Here is a 17,858-nt window from a genome sequence, read left to right as displayed (position 1 = left end):
TTGAGGAGAGGAGAGGCCAGGCACCCTAACCGGACCAGAATATCTCAGGGACCGCCTTCTGCCGCACGAATCCCAGCGACCAGTTAGGTCCCACAGAGTTGGCCTTCTCCGGGTCCCGTCAACTAAACAATGTCGTTTGGCGGGACCCAGGGGAACAGCCTTCTCTGTGGTGGCCCCGGCCCTCTGGAACCAACTCCCCCCAGATATCAGAGTTGCCCCCACCCTCCTTGCCTTTCGTAAAGTTCTTAAGACCCATCTCTGTCGTCAGGCATGGGGGAACTGACACATCTCCCCCGGGCCTATACAGTTTATACATGGAATGTTTGTGTGTGTGTTTGCTTTTAATAATGGGGTTTTTAGTGTTTTTTAAATTATTAGATTTGTTTTTTACATTGTTCTTGTTGTTGTTGTGAGCCGCCCCGAGTTTGCGGAGAGGGGCGGCATACAAATCTAATTAATAGTAATAATAGTAGTAATAATAATAATAATAATAATAATAATAATAATAATAATAATAATAATAATAAACCCAAACCCTTGACGTGAGTGACGTCAAGTGGACCACCTTTAAGCCAGTCAAATGACCTTTAAGTCACCCCTGGTCACATCGTCGAGCCACTCCCACCTGGTTACACGGCTGGCAAGACACACCCACAAAATAAGCCACACCCACAGTAATTTTTTTTGCGTGTAACTTCACTGTGTAGAAGAAATGTGTTATATGGACAGACAGATTAGACTTCCTTCATCCAGCAAAAGAGAAAGACAATTTTTAGAGACCACGGTTGAAACTTTTGGAGACGGTGAGAGAGAACCTGGGAAGTACTTCAAATTAAATCTTTCTACTTGTTTGTTCCATCAAGTGATGGTATGCTTTGGTTTAGAAGGTCTTTTAAATATTTCAATTGATGAAATTTGGATGTTAGAACCTTGGAATAAATGTTGATAATGAATAGGATATTAATTCTGTTTAATTACTGGTAAATGTTGAAATGGCACACTGCTTTTTAAATAGTCACTTTAATTTCCTTTTTTAAAAGAAATATCTTTGATGAGAACACACTAGGATGTAATGGATTCAGACAGTCAACATGTTCAAAGGCCATCAGCAATGTTTATGCACTGGCACTAATTTGAATTCTGCATTAAGTTCCCCAGTTCCCTATCAAATAAAAGGGAAATTTGCTGTTACATAAAATAATAGGAAGGTCTGAATAAAACCAGGATGAAAAACATTCTATACTGCTCAAAAAAAATGAAGGGAACACTCAAATGACACATCCTAGATCTGAATGAATGAAATATTCTCATTGAATATTTCAATTGCTCAACTATTCCATTTGCACAAGAACATGTGAAATTGATTGTCAATCAGTGTTGCTTCCTAAATGGACAGTTTGATTTTACAGAAGTTTGATTTACTTGGAGTTATATTCTGCTGTTTAAGTGTTCCCTTTATTTTTTGAGTAGTGTATTACATTGTAATTAAGGATGAATTAGTAAACATGGATTAACTACATCTCTCAGTTTGAATGCATTTGTTTGTAATGAAATAAGGAGGAAGAATATTAAAATACTTAATCTCAATCTAATTTAGATTACATCAAGAGTTTGTTACTCTGAAAAAAAAGCCCCACATATTTTCGGAAAGAAAGACCTTTTGTTCAAATGACAAGGTTTTTTGAAAACTCCAGGACAACCCAAGTCCCTATTAGGTCAAAATTTCACCCCATTTATTCTTAAATAATCGACTCTAATCTCCATGCAAGCAACCACTCGGACTTTCCTTTGCCTTGTGCTACGTGGATCTGTCCCAGCGGCATCTCATGGAACTTCTTCATGCTTCTGAATATTGTTAGACCCTTCCAGAGCTTGAGAGCTTCTTGCCTTGTCCAGGTTGCATTTTTGAGGAAAAAAAATGGAGGCTTGGGCTGTGCTTTGGGGACGGCGTGGGTCTTTTGTACGAAAGTTACCCTGTTCGCTTTCCTGGTTGGCGTGAATGCAGGTGGCGTGGGAGGAAGCTGGAGGTCAGAATGGATTGCGATAACGTACGGCAGTCCTTTGAAGCTGAGATCTCTTAACCTTGGCAACTTTGAAGACTTGTGGACTTCAGACTCCCAGAGTTCCTCAGCCGGCTTTGCTCCGTGGACTTCGGAGTTGTGGACTTCAACTATGGGAGTTGAAGTTCACACGTTTCAGAGTTGAAGTCCACAATACATGGAGAAAAGCTGGCTGAGGAACTCTGGGAGTTGAAGTCCACAAGTTTTAAGACTTGCCAAGGTTTGAGACTCCTGATTTAAAAAGAAAAGAAAACACAGGTCCCTAATATGTTGTTGTACTAATGGGTGCACACTGTCCCCGTCGCGTTAGGGTTGACCGGTTTGGCAGAAGTGGGCGGATGGGTGGAAAGATGCCTCGAACGCTTCCGAGAAGGTTGGCTCCATCCTGTGCTGTTGTGCGTTTGTGTTGGAAGGAGAGAGGGGGTTTCGGGGCGTCCCTGGGAACGCTTGTATTGATTGGCTGTGTTCTTTATGCTCCAGGTGCTGCTGCTTCTATAAGAGGAAACGAAAGAAGTCGTCTCAGCGCCAGAAATAACAGGTGTCTCCCGAAGGCATTTTTTGGGGGGGTCTTTTTTGGCGTACCTGCTGTTCCTGCCACGTCTTATTGAATGGGGGCCTCCGTTGGGGAAGGTCAAGAAACAAGGGACACTTTAAACCAAAAAAAAAAAAAAGAGGGGGAGAGACAGAGAGAGAGAAAAGAGAGAGAGGAGGGGGAAATTCCAAAATAAAAACATTCAGGTGGATCCCCCAGATGGTCTCCCTCGTTCACTCCTCGGATTCCTGAGGCTCCTTTTTCGTAGAATCCGGAGAGTACCACCCTCCCCATCCCTCCCCTCCCCTCCAGGCACTGGTTGCCCTTGGACGGAAGACGAGGCTGGCTACCCTCCCTTCCTTTTCTCTACATCCCTTCAAGGGGTTGGGGTGGGGTCATTCCTGGAGAATGTGCTTTGTTCCTCCTCGCTTTGGGAGGTCTCCACGTGCTCCCCCACCACCACAGGGGCTATTTCGTGAGCCGTAGGGCCAGAGGGAACTCACAGCTGCAAGGGGAAGAACGAGCCCAAGATTCTCTCCTACATCTCTCTACCCTCCAGGGTTTCCCACTCTCTCCCGGGCAGCCAAAACGGGACATTCCTTGATGGTTGCCTACATGGACGGTATCTGTGGCAGTAAGCCAACAGTCGGAGAATTGCAACCTAACTCTTCCAGTGGCCTTGAATTTTCTGGCTTCGGTGATGTCTCTCTTTTGCCCTCTCCCCGGAACGGTTGGAGAAAAAACTGTCCATTCTAAAATGAGCATAAGTTTGTTGCACTTTTAATTATTATTATTTTTTATTTTCTTTGTAACACGATGGATGCATATTACGCTGTTTGTGTGTGTGTGTGTATTCTCTCCTGGTGGCGGCGAGCGAGGCTAGCCCACGTGCCCGGCTTCCCTCACTCCTCTTGACCCAGGCTGCCCGCCCCTCTTTAGGACTCTGCCAAGGACTTTCGCCACGTTCTTCTTTAACAGCCCGATGGTGTTTGCGCCCTGCCGCTTACTTGAATTTTTTCCAGCTCCTCTTGGAATGCCCTGCTTGTGGTTCGTCTCCGTGGTGCCTATCTTGACCTAGCTTGAGATTGAAAAAAAATCTTTTTCTGCTGGCAGGAGGGAGCCCAAGTCAGCTGGACTGAACTTTGGACAAATGACCATGGAATGAAACGGAGAGGCCCTTTGAAAGCCTCTTTTAAACGGAGCAAAGCTCGGCCAGAGAGAGGACACTGCCGTTGCCTTATACTTCGTCTCTGGTTTGGGTTTTGCCAAGGTTTTTCAAGTCAATCTCTACAGACTACAAGAGGGTGTCATCTATGTAGTGCCTGCTGAATTTTTTTTTTTGGGTTTTGTAACCTGGGCCTGGTGTTCTTTAACACTTACCTGGGCACACAATGAGATAAACTATCAAAAAATGCAAGGTTTTTCTTTCTTTCCTCCCAAGCAGACAAGAACTTTGGGTACATTTTGAGAGAGGAACTGAAGAGGATTCTTCTTCAAAACCCTTGGATTCGCCTCCTAAACTCCGTATAAAAGGCAGCGCGACCCTGTTGATCCAGTGACTAATTTGGGGGCCTTCCTGGGAAGGAAGAAACTGCCTCCAGGATTGCAGGGAGAGAAACAAGCAAAGAGTTCCTTGTTAGCAAATGAAAGAACTGCTAAAGGTGAAAAAAGCCACTGGACTGGATGCCTGCTCATCTCAAAGACTCTCTTCATGCCTGATGTATGTCTTAATGTTAAAATCTGAGTCCCTCTTCTCTTTGCAGGGCTGTAGATTTGCTGCTCATGGCCCAATGAAGGGGCCAGGACCCAGATTTTCAGTGATCCGCGTATTCTCTTGAGTTCTACCTTTTCCCAAAAATGGGGTGTGACACATAAACCCAACTCTTCATCCTCCTCTTTCAATCGCAGGTAAAAAAAAGAGTTGAGAGTTTATCCCTTGGCAGTTCATTCTCTCCACAAATTAACTTGCTGTCCATTAAATACCAATTGAAATTAGCTTTTTGTTCTACCTTAACCAAAGGAATCGGGCTTGCTTCCTGGAGGAGATAAAAAAACAAAGAATTCAGAAAGCAAAACTGCGGCTCTTTAATTCTAACAGGAGCAGCGTTAAACTCTTGCCCATTTTGAAAATCCTGAAAGTGGAATATATTTACACCGAGCAAGGCAATGTAAGAATTCCCCCTCCCTCTCCAACAAGGTACAACTCGAAGCTTGGAAAAAGGGAGAGCTATGTTTTCAACTAAGAACAGCTTGGTTTCTAAATCCTGAGTAAACCTCTAGTAAGAAATAGGACTAGAGAAACGGACGTCCTGTAGACAGCTTTTAGAACTCTCCCTTGCTTATAAGCTAATGATTCATTTTGCAGAGCGCTAGTCTGCTTCACAAACAGTTCTCCATTTGCTTCTTTGGATGTTGTAATATCCGCATTTGAATATGTGGCCTCCTTTTCCCAACGAGGCAAAATAATATTGGCCTCCAGTCTCAGATAATTTACTTCTGAACTGTGTTGAAAAACCTGCGTGTTTTTCCCAGAGCCGTGTCTATTTAACGGTGAGGATGGAGTTCTTGAATTCCTTACTAGCTTGGCACGAGTTTTTTTCCCCGTCGGAACGAAATATCAGCCGATATTTGGTATCTGTTTAGAAAAGAAAGAGAACGATACCCAGTTATCTAGAAAGAGGGCTTCTCACATATATATGCATGTTCATCGGCTGTTGATTATTTTATCCTAAAAAAAAAAAGGACTCCATCTCTGCTCGAGCCGAATTTTATCCTCAAACCTTTCCATATCCTTGAAGTTAGCAAATCTCTTTTGTCAGTGCGATCGCTCGTTCTGACTTCTATTTTTTAAAAAAGAGTAAATAAATAAGCTCAAATGGCTAATCTAGAAGAAGGTCTGAATTCACATTAAAAAAAAAAATAGTACATCCCTCGCGCTGAGAATGACCAGCGTTAGAAAAACTCTTTTAACTTCACGGTGGCTTCGATACCTTTGCTCTCTTTCAGTTGTTACTCGTTGAACATAAAATCCCCCTGAACCAGTGATGGGGTGGAGGCCTCCAGAGACATTTGGGCCTGCCCAGATGTTCCTAAACCCAAAAATCTGTTCTTCCATTTCTTTCATGTACCACACCACCTACAAGGGGGTGGGCAAATGGTTACTGCTGCTCCTTGGTTCACAGCAGCCTCCAAGTGAGTCTTTCCCAAGATTTGGCGAGCAGCAACTTTTAAGGTAGATGGGAGATACCAGGGCCAGCCCCTGGCGTGTAGCGTAGTGTTTTTTGGGGTGGGTGGGTCATAAACGTGCACTGCCAAATTCATACTTTCCCGTAAGCGCAAAGCCATAATCTTTGCTTTCTCAAGATATTACGAGAAGGGGAACAGATTTATGCCTTGTCTGTTCTCTTCCTCGGGGCCTCGAAGGGACTGTATAAAGCCCTCGCCTGGAAGGCCAACAATTTTACTAGTTTTCAGCATCAGTGACCGAGGATTGAGAGGTCGATCGCTTTCTGTAGACCTTGATGTTGGCGCCATCGCTAGCAATGAAAGGACCCAGGGGTAGATGGCCTCGGGCGGTTCTCCGAGCTCTCTCTCTGATGCGCATCACATAAGTGATCGGAAACAAACTTGTCTTTCTACAAACTCGTGTTTTTAACTGTCCGTGGAATTGTTCTGTGAAGGGTGGAGAAATGTTCAGGTGTATTGAAGTTATAGGAATTATATTAATTATACCAAGGGCTGGGCAGATCGCAGTGCCCGGCCAACTCCCTGATTTAGCACAGCTGATGGCAGGGGGATGCTGGGATTTGTAATTCGGCTCTTTCAAAAGCCGCCCCCTCCCCATTCTCTGTCCCTGCAGGGGGTGATTTTCGGGAAAGAGGGGGGGGACCTTTATTCCTGTATTCGATATGCAGCACGCCTAGAGTTCGAACGTGTTTGCTTCCATTCGCGTAATTGCCAAATTCGCACAATAGGACCCCTCCCCACAATATTTTTTCACCCGCCAGGTCCCCATGCCAAGTCCCAGGAGAAAGCTACCCCCTTCTTCTCCCCAAAGCTGGGGGCTGCCTGTTCCCTGCCTCCTGGGATCAGCTCCGAGCTTAAATATCCCTCACCGAAAAACGTTGAGAGAGCGCCAATCCAACCTAGGGCAGGAGTAGGAAAGCTTCGGTGTAACATCTCTCGCCCTTTACAGACTGTCTCAGGAATGTAATCGCTTCCCCCCACCCAAAAAAGATATATTTTTTGCCCTCCCCAATTGTGCTATTGCTGTATGACTTTAGGTGCTACCTTGTGGAATTTAGAACAGCAGTTGCCTTTTCCCACCTAGGAAGCCCAGCGAATGGGGGCAAAAGTGGGTTTTGGCCGTGATAAGAAGAGAAAGACTTTGGGCGTCCCGTCTGGACCAGAACCAAATATCGCATCTTCTCCAGCAGGGAGAAATGCCAAGCCGAATGGTTTGCTCTCATTGGAAACCTTGTGATGTATATTTTATTACGTCGGTGTCTCTCGCCAACCTCGGCTGGACGTTGTGCTTTTAATAAACCGCGGGGTTGGGGGCTAGGCGAACGAGGGCAGCTCTTCTTAACCGTCAAAGAAAAATCAGCTGTGAAAAAACCTTTTTATTTCTCGTGTCTCTCTCTCTCTTTTTTTTAAAGTATTATGTGCACTGTTCTGATTCTTGTTGAAATGCCTTTTGGGTTTTTTTAAAGAAAATTTTTTAAACCGTTTTATTTGAAACACAGGATGCAATGTTTTAACTGTCCTCTCATCACCCGTGCCCTGCGATGGCCGCTTGGTGGTGACCGTGAAATACCTGAATGTCAGTTTGAAATGCATTTGAGAAACCAGGATAAGGGCTTATCTATGCCATGCGTGGGGGGGGGGGGGGGTCTTGCTACGGATCTTTCCAGCGCACCTGTTTGAATGGGACATTTGCAAGAAATGTTGTGTACCTTGAATTCCTTCTCTCCTCCCCTACCGGCACCATTTTAATGTAAAATAAAACATTGATTTTGCTCTGTTCACTTCCGGTCTGTTCATTGTTTCACCACAAATCTCGAGCCCCCCGGAATTAATAATCTTGAAATCAGAATGAAAATGCCAGAGTGCTCTTCTTTGAACAGGTAACTCCTTGATTTATGACAAATTGGGAGCAGAAATCCAGTCGCAAGTTGTTGTGGTCATAGGTTGAGGCCCCCACATGACCAGATCGGGGTTTTTTTTCACATCTATGTGCAACTGGATTTTCTGGTTTTACTTTGAAGAAGTTTTCTTCGGCTCTGACTGGATGGTGGGAAATGGAAGGATGTTGTGAGCCGCCCCGAGTCTTAGGAGAGGGGCGGCATACAAATCTAATAAATTAAACCAAACCAAATTAAATTAAATTAAATTAAATTAAATTAATCCATAACTCTTTCACAGTCTAGTTTATTTGCCAAGAATCTAGTTGTAAAGTGTTCTGCCGGGCTCTCTGGTAGACTCCTCCCAAAAATTCACAGGTACAAATTTCAGACACACACACGTTTGAAAATTCAAAACAATGTTCTTTATCATGAAAATTCACTTAAACCAAGCCCTCTTTTGGTATAGCAAAGAGCACTGGTCTCCAAACAAACTGGTAATTTGTACAAGTCCCTTATCAGTTCTGTGATACTTAGCTTGCAGCTGTGAGGCAATTCACAGTCCTTCTTTCACAAAGTGAAACACACTTTGCTCTGGTTTAGTTTCCAAGCGGGGAAAAATCAGCACACAAAGGTCAAAGTCAGCAAAGCAGTCACGAAACACAACGATCAGATAATCCTCCACAATGGCCAAACCCACAGGCTGCTCTTTATAGCAGCCTCACTAATGACCACAGCCCCACCCAACCACAGGTGGCCTCATTTTCTTTGATAATAATCTCTCAGTTGTTGCTGCCTATGCAATGCTCTCCGCATGCGTGGCTGTATCATTAACTCTTGTTCTGAATCCAAGGAGGAGCTAGATAATTGGTCTCCTTCTGAGCTGTCTGCCACACTCTCCTCCTCCCTGTCACTCATGTCTTCTTGGTCAGAGGAGCCTTCATCAGCAGATTCCACCGGGGGCAAAACAGGCCTGCAGCATGTGGATGTCTCCCCCACATCCACAGTCCTTGGGGCAGGAGCTGGGCCAGAGCCAACCACAACATAAAGTATCTTTATGGGTGGATTCCTGGCAAACAACCTTTGGTTGTAAGATCCTTCAATTTCCCACCGTCCGGTCAAAGCTGAAAGAAGCCTCTTGGATAAGAAGCGAAACGTCTTCAAAAGAAAAACCAGAAAGTCCAGTTGCCTCTTGAAAAAGTATCTTGAGACAACCATGATCTAGAGCAGTGTTTCCCAACCTTGGCAACTTGAAGATATCTGAACTTCAATTCCCAGAATTCCACAGCCAGCGAATGCTGGCTGTGGAATTCTGGGAGTTGAAGTCCAGATATCTTCAAGTTGCCAAGGTTGGGAAACACTGCTCTAGAGCAGGGTAAGCATAGCTGGCTGGAGAATTCTGGGAGTTGAAGTCCACAAGTCTTAAAAGTTGGCAAGTTTGAATGACCTCTGCATTTAATCACCTCCGTTAGGCAAATCCATTCTTCTGGAGGGACATGTTTTTGCTGGAAAACCAGCACAGAACCAGAAACTGGCAATAAACGTCACAAATCACAATAATAAATCGTGTTGTAAAACATCGTGCCTCCTCACAAGGTTAACCTACCTGCAGGGACAAGGTTTGTTTTTCAAAAAGGCTTAACTTTTTTTTGTATATAATGAACCTTTAAAATACAGTGCTTCCACGCATGCTAAGAGCTCAGCAACATTTATATAAAAGATTGCTGGGATTCCCGGGATGTAATTTTTGATGAGATAAAGCCCACTTTCGGGTGTTTTAAAATCTATATTTTGGATTTTTACGTATTACTATTACACAAATCACTTTCCTATTTTCTGCTAAAATCAAATGCCGAAAGGTCCATCTTTAACCAAGCTTCTAACCGATTTTCTTCTGGGCCTAAAATACACTGCTCAAAAAAATAAAGGGAACACTCAAATAACTTCCTAGATCTGAATGAATGAAATATTCTCATTGAATACTTCGTTCTGTATAAAGTTGAATGTGCTGACAACAAAATGAAATTGGCCGCGTCTCGCCCACACTGACCCCTACAGGAGCAGAGCGGTACCGTTCCTCGCGCGCTCCTTTCTGGGTAACGTAGTCTGGCCAGACCAGCCTCCCTCTTCCCTGCCTCTTCTTTGTTGCCACTTGGACCAATGGGCGCGCCGCCGCCCTCCGTGCCAGCTTCCCATTGGGCCGCTCGGCTTGCCCAATACGAGGCTGGAAACGTGGCATTCCTTTGTCGCAGCTGGGTTCTTCGCCGTTTTGTTTCCCTCCCTTCCACCCCTCTGGCGATGGAACGCGCCAATCCCGGCCGCTGAAGCCTTCGCTCCGCCCGCCTCGGGGTCGTACCATTAGGGAGGCGAGAGGGGTGGGTGGGGAAGAGGGAGGGGGAAAAAGCAAAGCTCGCGAGGGGAAGGGGGCGGATGCTGGCGGCGCGGCGGGCACTGTGGCCGGGCTGGCGTGGCTGGAGCTGTGAGCGGAGGAAGATGAAGTTGCTGGCGGCTGCGGCCCTGCTGGGGCTGGGCGGGGGTCTCCTGATGCTGCTCTTCCCGGGCACGCACGCCGAGGAGCGCAAGAAGGGGCCCAAGGTCACCGTGAAGGTGAGCAAGCGGGGAGGCTCAGGATTCCCCATGCCCCCCCTCCCTCCACCCCTCCCTTGCTTTGCACCCGGATCCGGTGCACGTGCCGCGCCCCTTCGGATTGCAACTGGCCAGGTGTTGCTTCCTCGTGTGGATGCACGTACACGTGCACTGAAAACAACGGGAACCCTGAATCCCTTGCAACAGTCTGGCAGCTTGCCGGGTTTTTGCTTCTTCGTGTGGATGCACGTACACGTGTATTAAAAAACCAACGGGAACCCTGAATCCCTTGCAACAGCCTGGCAGCTTGCCAGGTTTTGCTTCCTCGTGTGGATGCACGTACACGTGTATTGGAACCAACGGGAGCCCTGAATCCCCTCGGCCAGATGACAATAAGGCGGCGGGATATAGCAATAGCATTTAGTCTTATATACAGCCCCCTCTAAGCGGTTTACACAATCAGCCCCTTGGCCCCAACAATCTGGCTCCTCATTTGACCCACCTCGGAAGGATGGAAGGTTGAATCAACCTTGAGCCTACCGAGATTCGATCTGCCCAACGGTTGGCAGCCAGTGCTGCAATCTAGCCACTGCACCACCGAGGCTCCTTGGGATATGATGCCCAAGCCCCCCCACCATAGGTAGGTAGCATGGGAAGGTGAGCGGACCAGATCCAGGGATCGTTTGCAGGTGAGGAATTGGGGCTCAGGCGCTTCCCTATGAAGCGGGGCCTTTCCAGGGATAGGCCCATTGTCCCCCTCTCGGTTGCAAGGTGGAGGGTTGGCAGGCGGGCATACATCTGAGAGCCCCGGAAAAGAAGGAGGTTTTTTGCCCAGGGTGATCCTGTCTGGCTTGCTTTCTTGGGGGACTAACCTGCTGCAGGATTGGGAGGAAACCCACTTGGATTCGCTGGGATGGACGCCTTGGCTGGTGTAAATGCAGGAATCGGTACCCCTGAATTTAAGATCTAGGGGAAGAGCCTTCTCTGTGGCGGCCCTGGCCTTCTGGAATCAACTCCCTCCGGAGATTTGAACTGCCCCCACCCTCCTCGCCTTGCACAAGACTCTGAAGACCTATCTATGTCTCCAGGCATGGCGTAATTGATGTATCCCCTTTTGGCTAGTAAGATTTATGTGTACTTATGACTGGGTAGTATTGACTGTTTTTAAAGTGATAATGGGTTTTTAGCTTTAGTTTTAATTATTGTATTTGTACTGAATTGTTTGTTGGTTTATTTATTTATTTATTAGATTTGTATGCCGTCCTTCTCCGCAGACTCGGGGCGGATCACAACAACAATAAAACAGTGTACAATAAACAAATCTAATATTTAAAAATATCTAAAAACCCATTACAGTATTTTAAAAACAAACATTTATTGTTGTGAGCTGCCCTGAGTCTTCGGAAAGGGGCGGCATACAAATCTAATAAATTATTATTATTATTATTATTATTATTATTATTATTATTATTATTATTATTTTGCTTCCGTGCATGCACAGGGAGCAAAATCTCGCAAGGCGACATGTGCAGTTGCGCAATTTTGCTGGGTTTTTTTGCATGGAACCTGAAATCTCACGCAGCCGCGCGTCCTCTCGTGAGATTTTCCTGTTTGCACATGCACAGAAGCCAAATCTCCCTACAGTGTGCCCGCCCGCCGGTCACCCAGAGTTGTGCGCGCATTGCCACGTACCTGGGTCACGTGATCCCTTTCTGAGACCTCCTGACAAGCTCCATGGGGAAGGCAGTTCCCGTTTAACAACCTGATATTAACAACTGAAGTGATTCACTGAACACCTGTGGGAAGAATGGGTCGCAAAATGGGGCAAAACTCAATGCTCGCTTAGCAACAGAAATTTTGGGCTGCCGGTACCTGTATTACGTTTCGTTCTGAAGCCGCTGTGGAAGCTTATGTTTGCGATTATTGTAGTGATGTTGTGACTCTGCTATAACCTTTGGATCCATGAAGCGAAGTTGTGTGGCAGCCAACGGTGCCTGGGTACCCAAGATGGCCACCAAGAATGGCGGCCTAAATTCAGAATAGAACCAAGTTCTCCTAAGAATCAGCCGGTCCATGATTCTCTCTGTTTCTCTCCCTAGGTTTATTTTGATATAAAGATCGGGGAAGAAGAAGTGGGGCGTATCGTCATCGGCCTCTTTGCAAAGACGGTTCCAAAAACGGTGGAGAATTTTGTCGCGTTAGCCACGGGAGAGGTAAGTTGGACGTGGGTTCCACGCCGTGAGTAGCTACTCAGGGTACAATCCGGTACAGAGAACGAGTAGAAAATAAATTGGTCAGGTACGCAGAACCGATAGAAAGAAATTTGGACATCTTTCCAAACTTCTAATAAATATGCACAATAGTAGTATGGTTAGGATTTAACTTTTGTGTTTGTACTTTGCTTAGATATGAAGTTTATGGGTTTTTTTAATAATAAGGTAACATAAAATTTCTTCTTTTCACTTAAAGTAATAGGTTGACTTAACATATTAATAATGTATTCTCTTTTCTGTATTGCAATTTGACTTCTTGAACAAGCGGGGTATTTGCAACCCCAATTTTATGTTAAATGTGTGTTTGTATGTTTGTCAATTTTAAGAAAATCAATAAAGTTTATTTAAAAAAAAAAGAAAGAAAGAAATTTGGTCAGGTACACAGAACGAGTAGAAAATAAATTGTTCAGCTACCCAGAACCAATCGGAAAAAATTTGGTCAGGTACGCAGAACCAATAGAAAAATAATTGGTCAGGTACGCAGAACTGATAGAAAAAAATTGATTTTTTTTTCCCCTTCTGGGCTCTGAGTATGTTTTTCCTATCGCAGTAAATGAGGTTGAATGTGTATAATTTTAGAAGAGCAGTTTATATAGTAGATAATGTATATTTTTGTGTGCCTGTGTGTAATATGTAGGTACACATATGGCATATATACATAGAATTAAAGATTATATTTTGTATGTTCAGCAATAGCAAATAGATGGGGAAATTGTTTCTCTTTGAGGCGAGGAGAGGCCAGGCATCCTAACCCTAACTCAAACCCTTGACATGACATGGGAATCAAACCCCTGACTCAGGGGATTTGACTGTCAATGTTTATTGTTTGGGTGCCCTAAGTCCACTACTCTCATGCTTTGCTGCTTTTGTGTTTTCAGAAAGGATTTGGCTTCAAGGGCAGCAAGTTCCACCGTGTGATCAAGGACTTCATGATCCAGGGGGGTGATTTTACGCGGGGCGACGGAACAGGAGGTAAGACAACAGACCCTAACAGGAGATTCCAAATTCAATCTCTTCCAAGCCTTTCATGTTTTGTGGCCCATAGCAAACAATAACAATAGCACTTAGGCTTACTATATTTTTCAAAAGTACAGTGTTCCCTCGCTTTTCGCGGGGGATGCGTTCCGAGACTACCCGCGAAAGTCAAATTTCCGCGAAGCAGAGATGCGGAAGTAAATACACTATTTTTGGCTATGAACAGTATCACAAACCTTCTCTTAACACTTTAAACCCCTAAATTGCAATTTCCCATTCCCTTAGCAACCATTTAGATTATTACTCACCATGTTTATTTATTAAAGTTTATTAAAAAAAATATTTATTAAAAGCAGACGAAAGTTTGGCGATGACGTATGACGTCGTCGGGTGGGAAAAACCATGGTATAGGGGAAAAACCCGCGAAGTATTTTTTAATTAATATTTTTGAAAAACCGTGGTATAGACTTTTCGCGAAGTTCGAACCCGCGAAAATCGAGGGAACACTGTATAAGACGTTCCGTACTCTAAGACCTTTTTTGGGGAGGGAAAAAAAATCTGCCTCTGCCTCCTAGCAATTTGCCTCCGTGCAGCAAAGAACAAACAGCCCGTTTCAATTCCAGCACAGCCTGATTAGCAAAAAGCAGCTAATTGCCGGTTGGATCAGCCTCCTGACAATCAGCTGTTTCGGGCTACACCGTAGGATCAATGGCCCCAGGCCTGTTGGAAAACCCAATTCTTTACCACTTTCCGGAAGGCCAATAGGGTGGCGGTAGTCCGGATCTCAGGAGGTAACAGGCTCCAGAGAGCCGGGGCAGCCACAGAGAAGGTCCTGTCCTGTGGACACACTAGCCGACACTGTTTAGCCGATGGGACCTGGATAAGACCAACCCTGTGGGCCCTTATCAATATAAAAGCAAATAATGCGTGCAAATTCATTAGGAAAGAAATTAAAGCTCGGAATTTGGGTGGGAGGAGGAGGAGGAAGAAGAGGAAGACAGTCGCTGCCCAGAGCAAAGGGAGCGTTTCTTTTCTCTGGGTGCAGGCAGGGGTTTATTCCCTCTCCAAGCGCCCAGAGAAAGGAAAATGCTTCGTTCGCTCTGGACTGCCAAAGCCTCCTTAAGCGCCACCGAAAGGCTCCTCTGGCAGCCCAGAAAAGCCCAAGATGGCTGAGATTAAACGGGGAATGGCAGGAAACTGGCCGGGCCTTCGTGCCGCTCTCAAATTTCCTGAGAAATTTTTCCGGGCTCGGGTTCTTAAGTAGAAAATGGTTCTTAAGAAGAGGCAAAAAAATCTTGAACACCCGGTTCTTATCTAGAAAAGCTCTTAAGTAGAGGCGTTCTTAGGTAGAGGTACCACTGTATATATATATATGTTTTTCCCCCTTCTTCTTCTTCCCTGGTACAAAGCTGAAAGGATGTAGCCTAGAGGTTAATTCTCTCCTTTATAAGGCAAAGGCTGCAAGTTCAAATCCCAGCGAGGGTACGGCTAGCTGATGAAGCCAGGACAAGGCCGGAATAGATCTATCCTAGTCTCCCTTGATTTTCAAACACCCGGTTCTTATCTAGAAAAGCTCTTAAGTAGAGGCATTCTTAGGTAGAGGTACCATTGTGATTCGGTATATCATAGATAGGTGAAGCTTGGTGTCAGCTTTTGTGGAAACACAATTTCTGAAAAGCTAGGAAGTGGGTGCTAATGAGTTCCAGTGGTGTGCATAATAAGTTCTAACGTCTGAAAAAGGACCCAGGGGCCACCAAGGACCTCAGAAGATGCAGGTCGATCCCAACTTGAAAGTCTTAACTCTCTGCTGCTTTGGATAGTGTTGTGATTCCGTCTGAGGCCCCTCAGGGAACGGCTGATCCTCTGCCGGCTTCCTGCTCAGAGGGGGAGGATGAGGAACAGGAGGTTCAGGCAGACGGGGAGGAGGAATCTCAGGCTGAGGGAGAGGGAGGACAGCCAGAGTCCCCCTCGGGGGAGCTCTCTCCAGCAAGCAGCCTGGATTCCTTAGATGAAAATGCACAAGCAATCATAGATCTCCGGCAGAGAAGAGCAACACAACGAAGGGGACAATTAGCCAGGTACTTTCAGCACTAAAGAGGCAACAGCTGGGTTTGGGTGTGGTGCTCTCTGGAAAGGCTGAAAAGGCAGACCCACTCTTCCTGGCTTGTGGAGTATTATCTTTGGGAGTCCTGGGACCTGGCTGTGATCTTTGGCGTCTTGGAATTCTGGTTTGTGACTTTGAATACTGAAACCTTGGGGGGAAAAGGTGTGGGTCTTATTCTCTACAGTGGTGGGTGTGCCAGCAAGAAGTCTGCTGTATTGTCTGGCCATCAGGACTCTGCTGTGAAGTCTCATAGCCTGCCTGTTGGGAAGAACAGGTTTTTCTCTATGTTTATTTTTCAAACTATAAAGTGCTTTCGCTTTTACCAGCGTGTCTGGCTGCTTTTTCCAGTTGGTGTTGAAGTCTGGGGGCACCCAGACAGAACAGATAGCATGACATCTTTCTACTCCTTCGTCCTTTCCCAGGGAAGAGCATTTATGGAGACCGCTTCCCAGATGAGAACTTCAAGTTGAAGCACTACGGGCCGGGATGGGTGAGCATGGCCAACGCTGGCAAGGACACCAACGGGTCTCAATTCTTCATCACTACCGTCAAGACTTCCTGGCTGGATGGCAAACACGTGGTCTTCGGCAAAGTTCTGGAGGGGATGGTGAGTTGGACTTCAGAGCTTGTCTTGTTCATCTTTCTCAATCTTAGGTTGGGTGGACGACTGGACGTCAATTTCCCAGCTATGCTGATTGGGGAATTCTGGGAGTTAGTTAGTTAGTTAGTTATTTTTAATTAGATTTCTATCAAATTGGCCTGCACTGGCTGCCGATTGGTTTCCGGTCACAATTCAAAGTGTTGGTAATGACCTTTAAAGCCCGACATGGCATTGGGCCAGAATACATCCGGAACCGGCTTCTACCGCACGAATCCCAGCGGCCGATAAGGTCCCACAGAGTTGGTCTTCTCCGGGTCCCGTTGACCAAACAATGTCATTTGGCGGGCCCCAGTGGAAGAGCTTTCTCTATGGCGGCCCCGGCCCTCTGGAATCAACTCCCCCCGGAGATTAGAACGGCCCCCACCCTCGTCTTTCGCAAATTACTCAAGACCCACCTTTGTCGCCAGGCATGGGGGAGTTAGGATATTCCTTCCCCATGGCCATTACAAGTTATGTATGGTATGTTTGTGTGTATGTTTGGTTTTTATAATAAGGGTTTTTAGTTGTTTTATTAAATTGGATTGTTACATGTTGTTTTTTATCATTGTTGTTAGCCGCCCCGAGTCTGCGGAGAGGGGAGGCATACAAATCCAATAAATAATCATAAATAATAATAATAAAAGTAATAGAAATAGGCAATTCTGTGTTAGCAAAAATTTCAGAAGGGAAGCATTTAGGGGTAGTGGTTTCCTAGACCAGATGTAGGCAAAGTTGGCTCTTCTATGTGGACTTCAGCTCCCATAATTCCTGAGCCCATCAGGCTAGCTCTGGAATTCTGGAAGTTGAGGTCCACACGTCATAAAAGAGCCAACTTTGCCTACCCCTGTCCTAGACCTTCAACTGATCCTCGAAGCTGCAACAGAGACCATTAGAACTTGAGATGGTGGAGGCCAGAATGATGTCCTCCTTCCATGCTAGGATGGGCCCATCGTCTCAGGACTTTCGTTACTCCCTCTCTCTTAGGATGTCGTCCGGAAGGTGGAAAGCACCAAGACCGACAGTCGCGACACCCCCCTGAAAGATGTCACCATCGCGGACTGCAACGTCATTGAGGTGGAGAAACCATTTGCCATTGCCAAAGAATAATCGGGGGGCTGCTCGGAGGGCCAGTTTCTGGTCTGGAAAAAGGGCTGGAGGCCCTATTCTCTTCCTGGGGTCTCATCCATCCTTCTCCAGCTGTTGAGCACCCGTCTCCCCTCCGTGCTGGGTGGTGGGGCCTCCCATTTCTGCAACCACAGCTCAACTCTTCCTCTTCCATCATTGGCCACCGCGGAGGCCCAGGAGTGTTGCGTCGTCACATTCTTTTTGTAAAAAAAAAAAAAAGCACATGGACCAATAAACGTGACCATTGTGTGTTTTTTTAAATAGAATGTCTGCCTTGCCTTTGTCCTCTCGTCCACCCGGAGAAGTCCATTGTGTTCTGTCTCGTGCGGCAGCCGGTCAGTAAATATCCCCAAATTAAAACTCAAACACAAAGGTTTTGAAATGAACAAGAGTCTATTTACCAATTCGTTTTGTGGAATTACACAAACGTGAACCAAACA

The 17,858-nt window shown here is 45.8% G+C and overlaps 2 protein-coding genes across 7 annotated transcripts in view; both read left to right on the top strand.

Annotated features, from left to right (window-relative positions):
• The window catches only part of CSNK1G1 (casein kinase 1 gamma 1), a 43,338-nt gene extending 35,719 nt beyond the window's left edge, over positions 1-7,619 (top strand). For 4 of the 6 annotated variants that reach the window (XM_070762333.1, XM_070762326.1, XM_070762327.1 and 1 more), the window contains one exon: positions 2,541-7,619. In XM_070762333.1, coding sequence (XP_070618434.1) covers positions 2,541-2,595 — 55 coding nt within the window. In that variant the 3' untranslated portion in view covers positions 2,596-7,619. The remainder of the gene's footprint in view (positions 1-2,540) is intronic. The other 2 variants (XM_070762328.1, XM_070762334.1) reach the window with 1 other exon arrangement.
• Positions 7,620-10,031: 2,412 nt separating this feature from the next.
• PPIB (peptidylprolyl isomerase B) lies at positions 10,032-17,684 on the top strand. Its single transcript, XM_070762337.1, has 5 exons — positions 10,032-10,322; positions 12,401-12,514; positions 13,453-13,546; positions 16,076-16,260; positions 17,278-17,684. The coding sequence occupies exons 1-5, from the start codon at positions 10,146-10,148 to the stop codon at positions 17,398-17,400; spliced, it is 693 nt and encodes a 230-aa protein (XP_070618438.1). The 5' UTR covers positions 10,032-10,145; the 3' UTR covers positions 17,401-17,684.
• The last annotated feature ends 174 nt before the right edge of the window (positions 17,685-17,858 follow it).

The sequence above is a fragment of the Erythrolamprus reginae genome, chromosome 10 (genome assembly GCF_031021105.1).
Source record: "Erythrolamprus reginae isolate rEryReg1 chromosome 10, rEryReg1.hap1, whole genome shotgun sequence".
NCBI lineage: Eukaryota > Metazoa > Chordata > Lepidosauria > Squamata > Dipsadidae > Erythrolamprus > Erythrolamprus reginae.
Note: the sequence above shows the minus strand (reverse complement) of the source record. Positions and strands in the feature narration are given on the sequence as shown.

What these genes read in the sequence shown, in the direction of transcription:
- PPIB (XM_070762337.1), top strand. Translation starts at nt 10,146, where the DNA reads ATGCTGGCGGCGCGGCGGGCACTGTGGCCGGGCTGGCGTGGCTGGAGC. An exon ending in GCGGGGCGACGGAACAGGAG is followed by an intron (nt 13,547 to 16,075) that starts GTAAGACAACAG and finishes GTCCTTTCCCAG; the next exon opens with GGAAGAGCATTTATGGAGAC. An exon ending in GCAAAGTTCTGGAGGGGATG is followed by an intron (nt 16,261 to 17,277) that starts GTGAGTTGGACT and finishes CCTCTCTCTTAG; the next exon opens with GATGTCGTCCGGAAGGTGGA.